At 33.3% G+C, this 17,444-nt stretch overlaps 1 protein-coding gene across 2 annotated transcripts in view; it reads left to right on the forward strand.

Annotated features, from left to right (window-relative positions):
* LOC111695444 (sushi, von Willebrand factor type A, EGF and pentraxin domain-containing protein 1) overlaps positions 1-17,444 on the forward strand; it is a 59,434-nt gene that overhangs the window by 21,108 nt on the left and 20,882 nt on the right. For both annotated transcript variants that reach the window (XM_023464771.1, XM_023464772.1), the window contains exons 28-39: positions 484-651; positions 4,162-4,259; positions 4,759-4,845; positions 5,536-5,656; positions 7,687-7,761; positions 8,480-8,552; positions 9,388-9,453; positions 10,114-10,188; positions 10,455-10,528; positions 13,150-13,269; positions 13,535-13,637; positions 15,186-15,256. In XM_023464771.1, the coding sequence (XP_023320539.1) occupies positions 484-651; positions 4,162-4,259; positions 4,759-4,845; positions 5,536-5,656; positions 7,687-7,761; positions 8,480-8,552; positions 9,388-9,453; positions 10,114-10,188; positions 10,455-10,528; positions 13,150-13,269; positions 13,535-13,637; positions 15,186-15,256 (1,131 nt within the window). The remainder of the gene's footprint in view (positions 1-483; positions 652-4,161; positions 4,260-4,758; positions 4,846-5,535; positions 5,657-7,686; positions 7,762-8,479; positions 8,553-9,387; positions 9,454-10,113; positions 10,189-10,454; positions 10,529-13,149; positions 13,270-13,534; positions 13,638-15,185; positions 15,257-17,444) is intronic.

The following is a 17,444-nucleotide window of genomic DNA, read 5'->3' on the forward strand; positions in this document are numbered from 1 at the left end:
TTAATACAGGGGAAGGGAGGGGTTTCCATTGGCTCCCCTTGCTATCCAAGTTGGCTTTTGTATAGAAACCCACCTAGTTTTATAAACCGAATTCCATATCATTATCTAATTTATAACACCTGTAAACTTTTAACAAATAAAACAGGGGAAAGATGCCCATCCTTGGCTCCAAAGAGGACGGATGATCAATGGCTAAGGTTGATCCTTCGTCAAGGAAGGAACCCTTGTAGTTGAGTGCTAAATGTATTGGTTTAAGAGACAAATATTTCGCCCTCTCATCCTCTGTATTATTAAACCATAGATTTGTAAACAATATCGCCCTCTCACCCTCTGTATTATTAAACCATAGATTAGTAAACAATATCGCCCTCTCATCCTCTGTATTATTAAACCATAGATTAGCAAACAATATCGCTCTCTCATCCTCTGTACTATTTAACTATACATTTTGCAAAGCTGCGTTTTTATGTTTTTATCTTTTAGACGGATATAACTGTATCTGCCCTCCTGGTAAGACTGGAGAGAACTGTGAGTACCTGGAGAACCTATGTTTAACCAGTCCTTGCTTCGGGTTCTCAACCTGCTTACCTACTCCAGGACACTTCCAGTGTATCTGCCCACCTGGATTCTCAGGAAACCTTTGTCAAACACGTAGGTTTATAATACTTTGTCAAAAAACGTAGGTTTTTAATACTTTATCAAACACGTAGATTTCTTATACTTTGTCAAACACGTAGGTTTATGATACTTTGTCAAACACGTAGGTTTCTAATACTTTGTCAAACACGTAGGTTTATAATTCTTTGTCAAACACGTAGGTTTATAATACTTTGTCAAACACGTAGGTTTCTAATACTTTGTCAAAAACGTAGGTTTATACTACTTTGTCAAACACGCAGGTTTATAATACTTTGTCAATCACGTAGGTTTATAATATTTTGTCAAACACGTAGGTTTATAATACTTTGACAAACACGTAGGTTTATACTACTTTGTCAAACACGTAGGTTTCTAATTCTTTGTCAAACACGTAGGTTTATAATACCTTGTCAAACACGTAGGTTTCTAATACTTTGCCAAACACGTAGGTTTCTAATACTTTGTCAAACACGTAGGTTTATAATACTTTGTCNGGGTGTGATCACTACGGGATATTCCTGCAGGGTGTGATCACTACGGGATATTCCTGCAGGGTGTGATCACTACGGGATATTCCTGCAGGGTGTGATCACTACGGGATATTCCTGCAGGGTGTGATCACTACGGGATATTCCTGCAGGGTGTGATCACTACGGGATATTCCTGCAGATAATACTTTGTCTAACACGTAAATTTATAATACTTTGTAAAACACGTAAATTTATAATACTTTGCCACGTTCGTTTATCTTTTTATATTTTTCCAGATAAGTATGGTTACATTCTGTTTTAGCGCCAAAAAGGCCCAGAAAGATTAACTATTCACATTTACTTTTATATGGCTCCGATTAACATCAATCATGCTCTTAGAGTTCTTTATACTAAAGAAAGTACAGGGTTACCCACAAAGGATGAGACTTCAGAGACGACTGTACAGAATTTATACGGCCTGTTTCCTTATATTCACGATTGCCTACAACTGTAAACTTGTTTCTTTCTTTGCCAAATCATTATGTAAGCCATTAGATTACAATACATGTGGCCGAAAACTTAGAATTGTTACATTTTAAGAGCTTTCGGTCGTCTTTACAGTCTCATTTTTTGTGGGTAACCATGTATGGAATATACAGTGTGAGTAAAAAAAAACAGAGATTATCTATGTTTTGGAAAAAAAATTCAAAAATTTTATTTTGTTTGTATTTTAGGCGTAAATAAATAAAAAATGATAAAAAAATTCAAAAATATTTTGGGAACATGGAAAAAAAATCAGCGAAACCAATTTTTGTTTAAAGGGAGTGTTCGCGAAAAATGAAAGGGGGTATAGGCTTAATGCGATAAAAAAGCGCTTTTGATCGCCACTAATCTTACTTCTATTTGTTGCGTCTATAAGACGATGATAAGNAAATCAATTTAATTTCAAACAAATCATTCAGATATTACAGCCTATAGTAATCGATTACCTTTCGCCACATTTATATATAGTTGACTTTTCATAATATGTTTTAATTGTTATGATCTGAGAAATACATATAAAACATCCTTTCCTGTTTCGAGGATTTTTGGTAATGAAGACGACATTTTTATATTTTCCAGGAATGTTTGAAAACAAGTTGTAAGCTAAATATTATTTTAAAAAACAAGATCAAAACTAGTATGAAATATTAAATATATACAAATGTGGCGAAAGATAATCGATGACTATAGGGTGTAATGTCTGAATGATTTGTTTGATATTAATTTGATTTTTTACGGTCTAAGTCGTATGTTCCAACTTCCTCAATTTGTATGGGCACTACGCTCTTCGGCATGAGACGTCTTTAACAATTTTCTCCTTATAGGCGCAACAGATAGAAGTAAGATTAGTGGCGATCAAAAGCGCTTTTTTATCGCATTAAGCCTATACCCCCTTTCATTTTTCGCGAACACTCCCTTTAAAACAATAAAATTTTTGAAAAATTGTTGGGAAAATGTATTTTCATTGTTTTCCAAAATTTCATAAAAATTAATAAACAATTGAATGAGATATAACAAAAATTCTGCAAAAAGATTAGAGTGGAAATCTGCATTAAATGTGTTAAATTATATCCTTAGAATTGTTCTGACTTAAAAAATGCAAATTTAAAAAAAATTGGTTTCGCGGAATTTTTGTTCAGTGTTTCAAAAATATTTTGAATATTTTTATCAAATTTTATTTTATTTATGCCTAAAATCCGAAAAAAAATAATATTTTTAAAAATTCGCTGTTTTTTTATCACCCTGTAGATATATTTATATATCTATAGAAATATATATTTCTTTATCCAACCCATTATACCGTTTACCAGGCCGGAACAGGGTAATATAATGCAATATATTTATGTAATAATTTTCATGCTTTTTATTATTCCCCCCCTTCTCCGCCCCTTTTACACTTCACCAAGGAAAGCAATTGATTTCTCGCCTCAAACTCTAATTTTCTGATCATAATATCTTTGCAACATAAAGTAAGAACATTTGTGTGAAGTATCGGTAAACTTGATAGCTCGATATACAATGTGGACACTTTTAAATTTGATGATCAATGCTAGATATCTGAATTCTAGTTATTCCTGGAGGGTGTGATCACTACGGGATATTCCTGCAGGGTGTGATCACTACGGGATATCCCTGCAAGGTGTGATCACTACGGGATATCCCTGCAGGGTGTGATCACTACGGGATATTCCTGCAGGGTATGATCACTACGGGATATTCCTGCAGGGTATGATCACTACGGGTTATTCCTGCAGGGTGTGATCACTATGGGATATTCCTGCAGGATGTGATAACTACTGGATATTCCTGCAGGGTATGATCACTACGGTTTATCCCTGCAGGGTGTGATCACTACAGGATATTCCTGCAGGGTGTGATCACTACGGGATATTCTTGCAGGGTGTGATCACTACAAGATATTCCTGCAGGGTGTGATCACTACGGGATATAAAAGAGAAATTAAATTTATCCGTATAATACTGCATGCACAAGATCTCATAATTCACAACACAAAACTTCTAACTTCTGATGTTGTAAACCTTTGATTTTCAAAAATTTGAATTCTTCTAGATCAATGACTTAAAGTTTGAAATATAAAAGATTTTCACCAAAGAAATAGATCTTTGTAAAACAAAGCTTGAAGCCAGTAATCATCTCTTTCATTATATTATCAATTAAACTTTTTGGACTTAACCAGTTTTACACTCATTTACAAGCTATAGAATCCATGAATGTTGGTTATAAAGGAATTAAGTATTTGCTACTCTGATATCTTTGCAACACAAAATCTATGAATTTTCTGAAATCAAATGATAGAAGTTTGAAATATCGAAGGTTTATTCCATCGAGTTGTAACGATAAAGGAAAATTAGACAATTCGAGTTTGTGGCAAAGACTCAATTCCTCAGAATTACTTATCATAATGATTTTAGCCACTAAGTCCTAGATTTAGATGATCCTGTGATTCTAAAACTTTTTAAAACTTTTTCATTATTTTTTATATTTTTAGAAATCCTTCCAAATTTTATTTTAACATTTGGAAACACTCCTTCCACTGAAACCCTTGATTATGTTCTCCTGGACCAGATGTATACACCCTTGGACCAGGTTATTTATTTCCTTGAACAAAGGGTTACGCATATACCAATTTAATACCAACAAAGGATAAGACTTTAACACAAATAAAGGATAAGAATTTAATACCAACAAAGGATAAGACTTTAATACCAATAAAGGATAAGAATTTAATACCAACAAAGGATAAGACTTTAATACAAATAAAGGATAAGAATTTAATACCAACAAAGGATAAGAGTTTATTACAAATAAAAGATAAGAATTTAATACCAACAAAGGATAAAACTTTAATGCCAATAAAGGATAAGACTGTTATACCAATAAAGGATAAGAATTTAATACCAACAAAGGATAAGACTTTAATACAAAAAAAGGATAAGAATTTAATACCAATAAAGGATAAGACTTTAATACAAATAAAGGATACAGGCAGAGCAGATCCAAATCTCAGATTAAGGATGATTGAAAATTATATTTAGCTACATGTTTTTGCAATTTAAAAAAAATTAGATTCATCCTTGTTTTTTAGTTTACAATGTGTTTTTGGATGAAATCTGATGATAAAGACAATTATGGAACAGCTTTCTCCTACGCTACAGTAGATCAAGATAATGAGGTATAAGATAATTATGGAACAGTATTCTCCTACGCTACAGTATACCAGGATAATGAGGTATAAGATAATTATGGAACAGTATTCTCCTACGCTACAGTAGATCAAGATATAAGTCCAAAATAGCCCGAGATGAATATTGTTAAATGAAATAAAGTTAATTAAATTCGTTTCTAATGGATCAACTGTTTTGTGAGCACTGTCCAACAGGGCTGCAATCTTGTTGTTGAAAATATTTCCTCACCTCCGAATCTGAATTGGTTTAAATTTCGTATATTTCAATAATTAACACTTTTAAACCAGTAATTAAATCCGAAGCAAAATGAATCAAATTCATAAATAAAAAATTTTCTAATCGAATTATGAAATGTATTGTAAAATTGTTTACAATCAATAATAAATGAAGTTGACAGTTATATCTACTTAACGATTGTTATTATCGAGCTGACGACTGTTGCTATCTAGCTGACGACTATTACTATCTAGCTGACAACTGTTTTTATCTAGCTGACGATTGTTACTATCTAACTGATAGTTGTGACTATCTAGTTGACAGTTGTTACTATTTAGTGAATGATTGTTAATATCTAATTAGCGATTGTTAATATCTATTTCACAATTGTTCCTATTTAGCTGACGACTGTTACTATCTAGCTATTGTTAAAATCTAGCTAACTGATTGTTATTATTTAGTTGACGGTAACTGATTACAACGGTTTTGTGTTGAGTGTAAAGGGGGAGAAGGTTGTTACCGATGTAACGGCTAACGACGGGAACTGGCATTTTCTCTGTTTATCCTGGGATTCATATTCAGGTAAATATTATTATTATTTAAAGGGACTGTAAGCGTGATTACAAGTTACACTTCATGCAAAGATGCTGGATTTACAACGGTACCATTAAAAGCGTTCTCTGATCAAGTATTGATTAGATATCCATGTTTTTGTTTATTTCAACTATTTATTTTAACTGTTTATTTTCGTTTGTGGTTTCTCTGCAAAAGTGACATGCCCATTTCTTGCTTATAAGAAGCAATGGAGAAATTTACAGAAATGAACACTTTTCGAGTCAGAAAAATTACATTATCTTTCACATTTTTGATCAGATAAAAGTTTTGCTAATCGGACATTGCTAACTTTGCACGGAGGGTCACGTAAAATCACGCGCACAGTCCCATTAACGTAATAAAAAGGGGGTGACCACTTAAAATATTTAACTAAAAAAGGAAAAAGTAGCAACGCATTAATGTAATGTTCATTAATAATATCCAACACGGTTTGAATTTGAAACATCTGAATCCTATTTTCTCAATCACTCATTGGCCGCAAGATGAGCTCTTTAGGCTGTGGCTGTTTTGTGGCTTCTACCTACAGTTTGTTTCCAGAATCTTTACAGGAGTCGGAACTTTTGTATGGAGTATCGTTAATCTTGAGCGTTTGAGCTCGATATTCAAATTGGGCACTTTAAAATTTGAAGATAAATTCTTTGATCCTTTCGTTACAGTTATTAAATTAATCCGTAGATCTACATAAGCTGGAGATTAATCCTTGATCCCGAGATTCATCACACAAAGTTTTGATCCAGAGATCTGAAAGGAATGATTTAATCCGAAATGTCATTAAACTAAGGATTTTTGCTTTCTCAAGGTATTATCAGTGCAAAAGTTCCAATTTCTAGATCAAAAGAATTGAGCCTTTGCCACACACTTTGTTTTTTAATCTCTATATCTAGATTAGAAAATATAATTTTGTGAAAGTCTAAAGCTAAAAGACTGTTAAGAAAAGATTTACAGATTTACAGATTTACAACAACTCTCTCACTCTCTCACTCTCTCTCTCTCTCCTATCTGTATTTTCTATGGTTTATGATGCTAGATTATTATTCTTTTATTGTTTAGATCTTGCATTATCTAGGTAAAGTTAATTAAGATTGAATTTTTATATTTTTGGTACATAGTAGTTGCATGAGATGCACCATAGAGTAATATGAGATGTACAATACATTGTACAAGCAAGGTGTACCAAGGCTTATGGTAGACGCAAATGCAATATACAATATAATTATACATATTTCTAGCTAGATGAATAATGTACAAGGATGGTGCAAAAGCTAGGATGGTGTACAGGATTCAGAGGATATATTGTACTGTACATATTTCTAGGTAGTTGGGTAGTGTACAATGATGGTGTACAAGATACAGGGGATATATTGTACTGTACATATTTCTAGGTAGTTGGGTAGTATACAATGATGGTGTACAAGATACAGGGAATATATTGTGTTTTACATATGTCTAGGCAGTTGGATGATGTAAAAGGATGGTGTACAGGATACAGGGGATATATTGTATTGTACATATATCTAGGTAGCTGGATGGTGTACAAGGATGGTGTACAGGATACAGGGGATATATTGTACTGTACATATGTCAAGGTTGTTGGATGGTGTACAAGGATGGTGTACTGCAAGATACAGGGGATATATTTTACTGTACATATGTCTAGGTAGCTGGATGGTGTACAAGGATGGTGTACAAGATACGAGGGATATATTGTACTGTACATATTTCTAGGTAGCTGGATGGTGTACAAGGATGGTGTACAGGATACAGGGCACATATTGTACCGTAAATATGTCTAGGTAGCTGGATGGTGTACAAGGATGGTGTACAAGATACGAGGGATATATTGTACTGTACATATTTCTAGGTAGCTGGATGGTGTACAAGGATGGTGTACAGGATACAGGGCACATATTGTACCGTAAATATGTCTAGGTAGCTGGATGGTGTACAAGGGTGGTGTACAGGATACAGGGCACATATTGTACCGTACATATGTCTAGGCATCTGGATGGTGTACAAGGATGGTGTACTGCAAGATACAGGGGAAGGATTGGCTAAAGGAACGTTTATAGAAGGTAAGAATATAACAGAAAGGGTTCTTAGTATAAAAAATAAAAATGACAAGAATTGAATTAGGAACAACTAATTGTCTAATTCTTTTTTTTGCAACTTGATAATTGATGCTTCTAACTTTGATGTTTGCTAGACCCAATAATCAAAACTTGAAATATTTAAGTTTTACGACATCAGGTTTCAATGATAATAAGGATTAGAAAATTAGAGTTTGTGAGAACTTAGTTCCTTCCTTTCGATTTTTATAAAACTTATTCTGAAAATTTTTATATTATGTCCAGATTTGAATGGCTTGTACTCTAATTTTGTGCTTACATCATTGACAAACATTTTTTCGACGTAAAGTGATGATTTTTCCAGTTTTATCTATTTCCTGCATATTGAAAAGGCTAATAAACTAATAATTTCTTTCCTTAATTACAAAAATTTAAATTTTCAAAATGGCGGCCTGGTTGTTATTGTATTATTTAAATTTTCAAAATGTCGGCCTGGTTGTTATTGTATGATTTAAATTTTCAAAATGGCGGCCTGGTTGTTATTGTATAATTTAAATTTTCAAGATGGTGGACTGGTTGTTATTGTATTATCTAAATTTTTAAGATGGTGGACTGGTTGTTATTGTATTATTTAAATTTTAAAGATGGCGACTTGGTTGTTTTTGAATTATTTAAATTTTTAAAATGACGGCCTGTTTGTTATTGTATTATTTAAATTTTCAAGATGGCGGCTTGGTTGTTATTGGTCAGGAGCAGGATGAACGTGGGGATGATTTCAGTGCTGCGGAATCCTTCAGGTTTTATTTAATATCTAAACATGAAAAATCGTCGTCTCTCGATCTCGTAACAAAATGATAGTAGCTTCTTTAAAAAATCCAACTTAAAGTATGTTAAACGTCTTGATAAAAACGTGTTAGCTATTCCTATCATTCTTAATTCTATCAAAGTATTATGAAATTTTATACTCAGCTCAAATAAATTCTTACCGTAAACTGATAAGAGATTTTTCAACTTACTCATCTCTGAATGGTGCAACTGGCTTTAACCAAAAGTCGTTTGGCGCCCCCCTCTGTAGCTTTTTTTGTCCTAACACTCATTTTTGACACCAAATTTTGTGACTTTTAATGTATAGTAATTTAAAGGATTTTTTGTTAATATTTTTTTTTTTAATTTATAGGGTAGGGTAAAGGACGGAAAAAGTCCGGTCTAAAAATCTAAAATAGCCCATCACTTTTCTGTGACTAAAGCTACAGATCTAAAAACTATATTTTTGAAAATCTCTTGAAAAATGCATGTAGAAACATGTGTAATACTTTGATATATGTTTAAAACAAAAAAATTATTTTTTTTCTTCATTTTTTTACCCTTTTTTAGGCATTTTTTTTCACCCTCCCTTTCTTTCAGCAGGCCATGAAAAATTAGGCTATGAACATACATTTCAACCCTATACCTAGTCTCTAAAGCCTTTTTCTAGGGGGGGGGGGGCGCCGAATGCCCCCCCCTCAGGCTATACATAGATTCAGACCCTCCAGGCTTTATAGAGTTTAAAGATTGCAACGATTGCAACTTTTATTTTTATACTTGTCAGGAAAACAATATTCAATATTTATGTGAATATTAAAATTTTTAAAGGGGTTCAATTACACGGCTGGATCTTTGGTCTAGGGCTCTCTCTCAAGATGAAATACAAAATCTCAGGTTTATATATTAAAGGGACTCCAAGTAACCCTCCATGCAAAGATGTCTGATTCACATCGGTACTACTCTTAAAACCTTTGGCTAATTATTTCAATTGTTGTTTCTCTATAGAGGTGCTTGCGCATTTTTACTACAGGAAAACATGTAGGAATTAAACAATGTCAAACCAAGTGAAACTACTCTCTTCGACATTATTCATCAGATAAAGGTTTCAAGGGTCCCGTGGTGAATCGGGCATTACCATTTGTGCCTTGAGGGTTATGGTTACAGTCCTTTTAAAACATTTATTTTCATATCGTAAAACATTGCGATCTTTAAAACTCCTGATAGAAAATTATGGAAAATGTATTTTTTTCCTAATAAACATTGATTTAATTGGACAACTAGCATGGTTGAAAAGTAGTGTTCGCGAAAAATGTAAGGAGGCTGGATCAAATTCGGATTCGATCACATCTGGTTTTTATTTGTAGCGTCTAAGAGGAGCAAATGGTTCAAAATGTGCACTTTCATTTTTCGCAAACACTTTCTTTAATTTAGTTGAAAGATTTACCAATGAACCAAAAATAATACTTATGTATGCCAAATAAAAGTCTCAAACTGTTTTCCCCTAAAAAAAAGTGTTTAAAAAGTACATACTTGTAATCATCGTCTATTTCTCAGAGTTGCATGTGAACCATATTATGGAGATGTAATATCCTGGTCAGATATGTACAGAGGACTAAGGGGAGAGATTAGGTAACAAGAATTTAAATTTTTCTCTTACAAAGTTACAAATCTAACATAATAAATATTTGATACTAGTTTTGGGAGATTTCGTTGAAGTCTCTTGTCAGATTTGGACTTATTCAAAACGTTTAATTCTTTGTAATTATTAAGAAAAAATTGAAAAATATTTTTAAATTTTAGTTTTAAACCACGTTGAAATTCTAGTTTTATATTTTTATTTTGGATTCTTATTAAAGATAAATTGTTGATCTAAACTTTATGGTTTTGATTTTTAGAATTTCTGATTCTGAGCTCTGTCAGAGTTGTCCAAACCTGGAGAATATAGAACACGGAACTCTCAGGGTACAAGGTATACCAGAGAGTATTGAACTCTCAGTATACAAGGTATACTAGAGAATAACTCTCAGGGTACAAGGCATACTAGAGAATATAGAACTCTCAGGGTACAAGGTATACTAGAAAATATAGAACTCTCAGGGTACAAGGTATACTAGAGAATATAGAACTCTCAGGATACAAAGTATACTAGAGAATATAGAACTCTCAGGGTACAAGGTATACTAGAGAAAATAGAACTCTCAGGGTACAAGGTATACTAGAGAATATAGAACTCTTAGGGTACAAGGTTTACTAGAGAATATAGAACTCTCAGGATACAAGGTATACTAGAGAATATAGAACTCTCAGGGTACAAGGTATACTAGAGAATATAGAACTCTCAGGATAAAAGGTATACTAGAGAATATAGAACTCTCAGGATAAAAGGTATACTAGAGAATATAGAACTCTTAGGGTACAAGGTATAGTAGAGAATATAGAACTCTCAGGATAAAAGGTATACTAGAGAATATAGAACTCTCGGGGTACAAGGTATACTAGAGAATATAGAACTCTCAGGGTACAAGGTATACTAGAGAATATAGACCTTTCAGGGTACAAGGTATACTAGAGAATATAGAACTCTTAGGATATAAGGTATACTAGAGAATATAGAACTCTTAGGGTGCAAGGTATACTAGAGAATATGGAACTCTTAGGGTACAAGGTATTGTAACGGAGTTCAAAGTGCGTATTTTTAACAAAGAATGTCAGATCATGGTTGGAATCAATTATTTCTGTATATGGGAACCCTGCTGGGTGTTTACATAAACTAAAACTCCTTTTTTTTGTAAAATTCACAAACGAATGTAACAGATTCTTTAAGAATTGATATTTGTGCTTTTATGAATAGTTAAAATGTATTTATATGTTTGTATTTTTTGTGAACATCCTGTGAGCACTGTGTATTTTTAAGTATAGACTCAAGGTTAAGGTTACGCCTTAAGCCTAACGTTGAAATCTTGGAAAGATGATGTTATCAGTTGTAGCTAATCTTCGAGCAGCTCCGGAGTTCTAAACCAACTCTGTACCATCAAAAGGGGATTTTATTGATATTCTAAAATCAGAATATAGTTATCATTTTCGGACCAAGTCCCGAACCAGAAAGTCCGTCTACACCTGCAGCTTCTAGCAGCTCCCTTCAGAAGCAACCTTCTACGGTTCTGCTCCAGACATCTCTAAAGGTTCGTCTACACCTACAGCTTAAAGCAGTTCCCTACAGAAGCAGCATTCTACAGTTCTACTCCAGACAGCTCTAAAGGTTCATCTACACCTACAGCTTAAAGCAGTTCCCTACAGAAGCAGCATTCTACGGTTCTGCTCGAGACTGCTCCCTGTTCTGAAGACTCATCAGTTCCAGCAGTTGAGAAGCTCCCTAAATCCCCCCACAGAAACTGACTACACAGTAAATACGCTCCTATATATTCCGTAACAAGTTTTTACCAATAAACATTTTTCAACCCCCACCATGTATCATTTAATTAGACCTAAGGTTTAACAGTATACTAGAGAATATAGAACTCTCAGGGTACAAAGAATATCGGAGAATATAGAACTCTCAGGGTACAAAGTATATCGGAGAATATAGAACTCTCAGGGTACAAAGTATATCGGAGAATATAAAACATAAAATATATAAAACTTTAAATACAAAGTATACTATAGAGATTATGGAACATGTCACTCTCAGAGTACATGGTAAACAAGAATATAGAACATGGAACTTTTAGAGTACATCGTATACTAGGGTACAGTGTCACTACCGATCTCTGGAAAAATAGAGAAATTCACTGGATGAATTTTACTCACTCCAAACTAAGCTTACGGTGCGTACTGTAGTGATCTGTGTAGTACAATGACCGAAGAAATGGTGGGCATTAGTGGACAGTGCCGAGGGGAGGACGGCAAGCCACAGCAATTTCCTGTCCAAGCCACATTCTTCTCATTTTTTCGTCAGATCTGCTTCGAAATCTTCGTCCTTCGATTATTATGTATTGTAAAGTTTATAATTTTTGAAGATAAAACTATTTTTCAAAAATCTGGCATCAATTATGAATAGACTAAAGTATTGCAATGATTACATCATGTTGGAATCTTTAAAGCAATGACAATGATGTCAAACTTCATTTTAGTAAAACTTAAATCTCTTCTGCCTCCGTAATGGCAAACCTTCCCGATATAAAATCAAAAGTAAAATATTATGCATACCTCTGCCTATCATTTTTCCCATGGAACCAACTGAAGAAATTCTATGGTTTTCACTATAATTACCAAAAAAGATTAAAGTTATCTAAACTCGGAATTTTTTGCGGCATTGTACACCAGGAATATCTGAAAATGCGCGTAAAAAGGTGAACTTTTTAAGGACATTGAACTCGAAAACTTTAATTTGATTTACAAAGGTTTAATATTTCATTTATGCCCTAACGTGCCCCTATTCTAAAAAAATAGTTTTATCTTTGAGGATAAGACACTTATCGGAAGGATGAGGATTTCGAGGTGGCTCGGACGAGAAAATGAGGAGAATGTGGCTCGGACTGAAAATTGTTGTGGCTAGCCCCTAGTAAGAATAATATGTATATTATGTTGTAGGAAGTGGTCCTCTGTCTACTGGAGTACTAGGATGTGAGAACGGGTACTATCTTGAGGGTTCAGAGGAGATATCCTGTAATATATTCGGAGAATGGGACACTGATCTACCAAATTGCAGATGTAAGTTTGGTTGGACAGTTTAATTGGTTTTTCTTGCTTTGTAAACACTAATTCCTAGTCTGAGTTTAAATGTTTTGAACACTAATTAATTAATCAGAGTTTAGATGATAACATGTGATATTAAAGGAATTACATATGACCTCCATTTAAAGATAAAAGACTTTATCTGTGCAACAACGAGGAAGATAATAAAGTCTTTAAATAGTGGTTCACTTAAAATTACGTTGACAGTCCCTTTAAAAGTGTATTTATGAATTATTTTCAGTGATAAACTGTGGATTTCCTGGTTATCTGCACAATGGAGCTGTTACAGGGAACTCTTATCTTTTCAGAGATGTCGTTTCATTCTCATGCGATACAGGATACAGGTTACAACATTTATTCATCATGCTATACAGGATCCAGTTACAACATTTATTCATCATGCGATACAAGATACAGGTTACAACATTTATTCATCATGCTATACAAGATACAGGTTACAACACTTATTCATCATGCGATACAGGATACAGGTTACAACATTTATTCATCATGCGATACAGGATACAGGTTACAACATTTATTCATCATGCGATACAGGATACAGGTTACAACATTTATTCATGATGATGATGATGATGATGATGATTATTCATAATCCTAACGTTGATGATGATCATTTAAATAGATGAAAAAGATAATGATAATCAAAGACTATTAACAATAAACAATAGACCATAGACAACAGACGACAGTGAAAAGACAATAGATGATAGACGATAGATGATGGAGGATAGTTGATATATGATAGACAATAGATGATAAATAATAGAGGATAGATGATTGACGCTAGATGATATACGATAAATGATAAACGATAGACAATATTTGATCGAGAGATGATAGACGATAGATGATAGAAGATAAATGATAGACAATAGTTGATAGATGATTGATGATAGACAATAGACAATAGTTGACAGACAATAGTTGAAAGACAATAGATGATAGACAATCGATGATGATAAACGATTGATGATAGATGATAGATGATTGATGATAGACGATAGATGATAGACGATTGATGATAGAGGATAGATGATAGTTGATATATGATAGATATTAGGCAGTAGACGATAGATGTTGCACATCAGGCGGAAAACGATTACGGAGACAATAATGAAAAACGACAGTAAAAATAACAATTACAGTGATGATGTCGATAGCACTGAAGACAGCAGCTTTGATAAAGATTATGTTTAGATTATCTGGAGCCTTGTATCAGCCCTGTTTAGAAAACAGCAAAGATAAAGATTATGTTTAGATTATCTGGACCCTTATATCAGACATGTTTAGAAAACAGTAAAGATAAAGATTATGTTTAGATTATATGAACCCTTGTATCAGACCTGTTTAGGAAACAGCAAAGATAAAGATTATGTTTAGATTATCTGGAGCCTTGTATCAGACCTGTTTAGGAAACAGTAAAGATAAAGATTATGTTTAGTTTATCTGGAGCCTTGTATCAGACCTGTTTAAGAAGCAGTAAAGATTAAGATTATGCTTAGATTTTATGGACCCTTGTATCAGACCTGTTTAGGAAACAGCAAAGATAAAGATTATGTTTAGTTTATCTAGAGCCTTGTATCAGACCTGTTTAGGAAACAGTAAAGATAAAAATTATGTTTAGATTATCTGGACCTTTGTATCAGACCTGTTTAGGAAACAGTAAAGATAAAGATTATGTTTAGTTTATCTGAAGCCTTGTATCAGACCTGTTTAGGAAACAGTAAAGATAAAGATTATGTTTAGTTTTTCTGGAGCCTTGTATCAGACCTGTTTAGGAAATAGCAAAGATAAAGATTATGTTTAGATTATCTGAAACCTTGTATCAGACCTGTTTAGGAAACAGTAAAGATAAAGATTATGTTTAGATTATCTGGACCCTTGTATCAGACCTGTTTAGGAAATGGTTCCTGGTCATCTAATAAACCAAAATGTCAAGGTGGGTAAATCCAGCCAATCTTTATTTTGTCCATAAATCCAGCCAATCTTTATTTTGTCCATAAATCCAGCCAATCTTTATTTTGTCCATAAATCCAGTCAGTCTTTATTTTGTCCATAAATTCAGTCAGTCTTTATTTTGTCCATAAATCCAGCCAGCCTTTATTTTGTTCATAAATCCAGCCAGCCTTTATTTTGTCCATAAATCCAGCCAGTCTTCATTTTGTTCATAAATCCAGCCAGCCTTTATTTTGTCCATAAATCCAACCAGTCTTTAATTTGTTCATAAATCCAGCCAGTCTTTATTTTGTCCATAAATCCCGCCAGCCTTTATTTTGTCCATAAATCCAGCCAGTCTATATTTTGTCCTTAAATCCAGCCAGCCTTTATTTTGTCCATAAATCCAGCCAGCCTTTATTTTGTCCATAAATCCAGCCTGTCTTTATTTTGTCCATAACTCCAGCCAGCCTTTATTTTGTCCATAAAACCAACGAGCCTTTTTTTGTACATAAATCCAGCCAGTCTTTATTTTGTCCATAAATCCAGCCAGCCTTTATTTTGTCCATAAATCCAGCCAGTCTTTATTTTGTCCATAAATCCAGCCAGCCTTTATTTTTGTCCATAAAACCAACGAGCCTATTTTTTGTCCATAAATCCAGCCAGTCTTTATTTTGTCCATAAATCCAGCCAGTCTATATTTGGTCCATAAATCCAGCCAGCCTTTATTTTGTCCGTAAATCCAGCCAGTCTTTATTTTGTCCATAAATCCAGCCAGTCTTTATTTTGTCCATAAATCCAGCCAGCCTTTATTTTGTCCATAAAACCAACGAGCCTATTTTTTGTTCATAAATCCAGCCAATCTTTATTTTGTCCGTAAATCAAGCTAATCTTTATTTTGTCCGTAAATCCAGCCAGCCTTTGTTCTGTCCGTAAATCCAGCCAGTTTTTATTTTGTCCATAAAACCAACGAGCCTATTTTTTGTCCATAAATCCAGCCAGACTTTATTTTGTTCATAAATCCAGCCAGTCTTTATTTTGTTCATAAATCCATCCAGTCTTTATTTTGTCCATAAATCCAGCCAGTCTTAATTTCGTCCATAGATCCAGCCAGTGTATATTTTGTTCATAAATCCAGCTTGCTATATTTTTTCCATAAATACACTACACATTTTTAGAGATACAATACTAATAAATGACAGGCAAAAGAAAGCCATGACATACTATAACTATTTGAAATTAATTTGTTACTGTCGTCTTTGCAATTTCTTTGTTTTTGGGTGACCATGTACTAAATATATGATTACTGAACGTGGTGATATAAGTTTATAGACAATATAAAGGATCATACCAGTGTAGGGTTCAGAATACTAATGCTTGCATTTCTTGAGACTGTGACATCAAATAGATGTTTCCCATGTTTCCCATCACTATAGTTTCAGAAGAAGTAAATATTTCCATTTACTGAAAGCGCCGATTAAAGGATCCATAACTCTAATTGGATAATGAGATAGATAGAAAGATAGATGTTACCGCCATACTATTTCTACAGAAAAGATAGATATTTGATGATTGAACATGATATTATAAGTTTATAAAGTCTATGCTTGCAGCCTTGCATTCATTCAGACGTTGGAAAAACTAAATAAATTGGACCTATCCTAACATGGCTCCCATAGAAACTAAATTATAATATATAATGCAAAATTATGATATTTAATTTACTTTCTGATCTTCCCTTGTATTTTATTAATTTCAGTTTTGTTTTTATATCCTTTTCTATTTATTCTTGATTTTGCAACAATAATTTTCTACTTTATATTTTTTCTTTTATTAAGTACTAGATATATGTTGATTAAACGTTGTAATATAAGTTTATAGAGTCTATTAATAGAGATCAACGAGGGGAAAGGGTCAGCCACAACAATTTCTCGTTCGAGCCACATTCTCCTCATTTTCTCGTTCCAGACACCTCGAAATTCTCGTCCTTTCATTATTATATTTTTAAAGTGTAACTATTTTTAGAGGGCATATAATATGTTTCCATGTAACCACCTGGACCAAATCTATCGTTTCCGATATAATTAAAAAAAAATATTGAAGTTTTATCAACTCGGAATAATTTGATGCATTCTATACTAGGAATATCTAAAAATGCCCGTAAAAAAAGTGAACAGATTTAAGAACAATTT

Source organism: Eurytemora carolleeae, unplaced genomic scaffold (genome assembly GCF_000591075.1).
Source record: "Eurytemora carolleeae unplaced genomic scaffold, Eaff_2.0 scaffold158, whole genome shotgun sequence".
NCBI classification, from domain to species: domain Eukaryota; kingdom Metazoa; phylum Arthropoda; class Copepoda; order Calanoida; family Temoridae; genus Eurytemora; species Eurytemora carolleeae.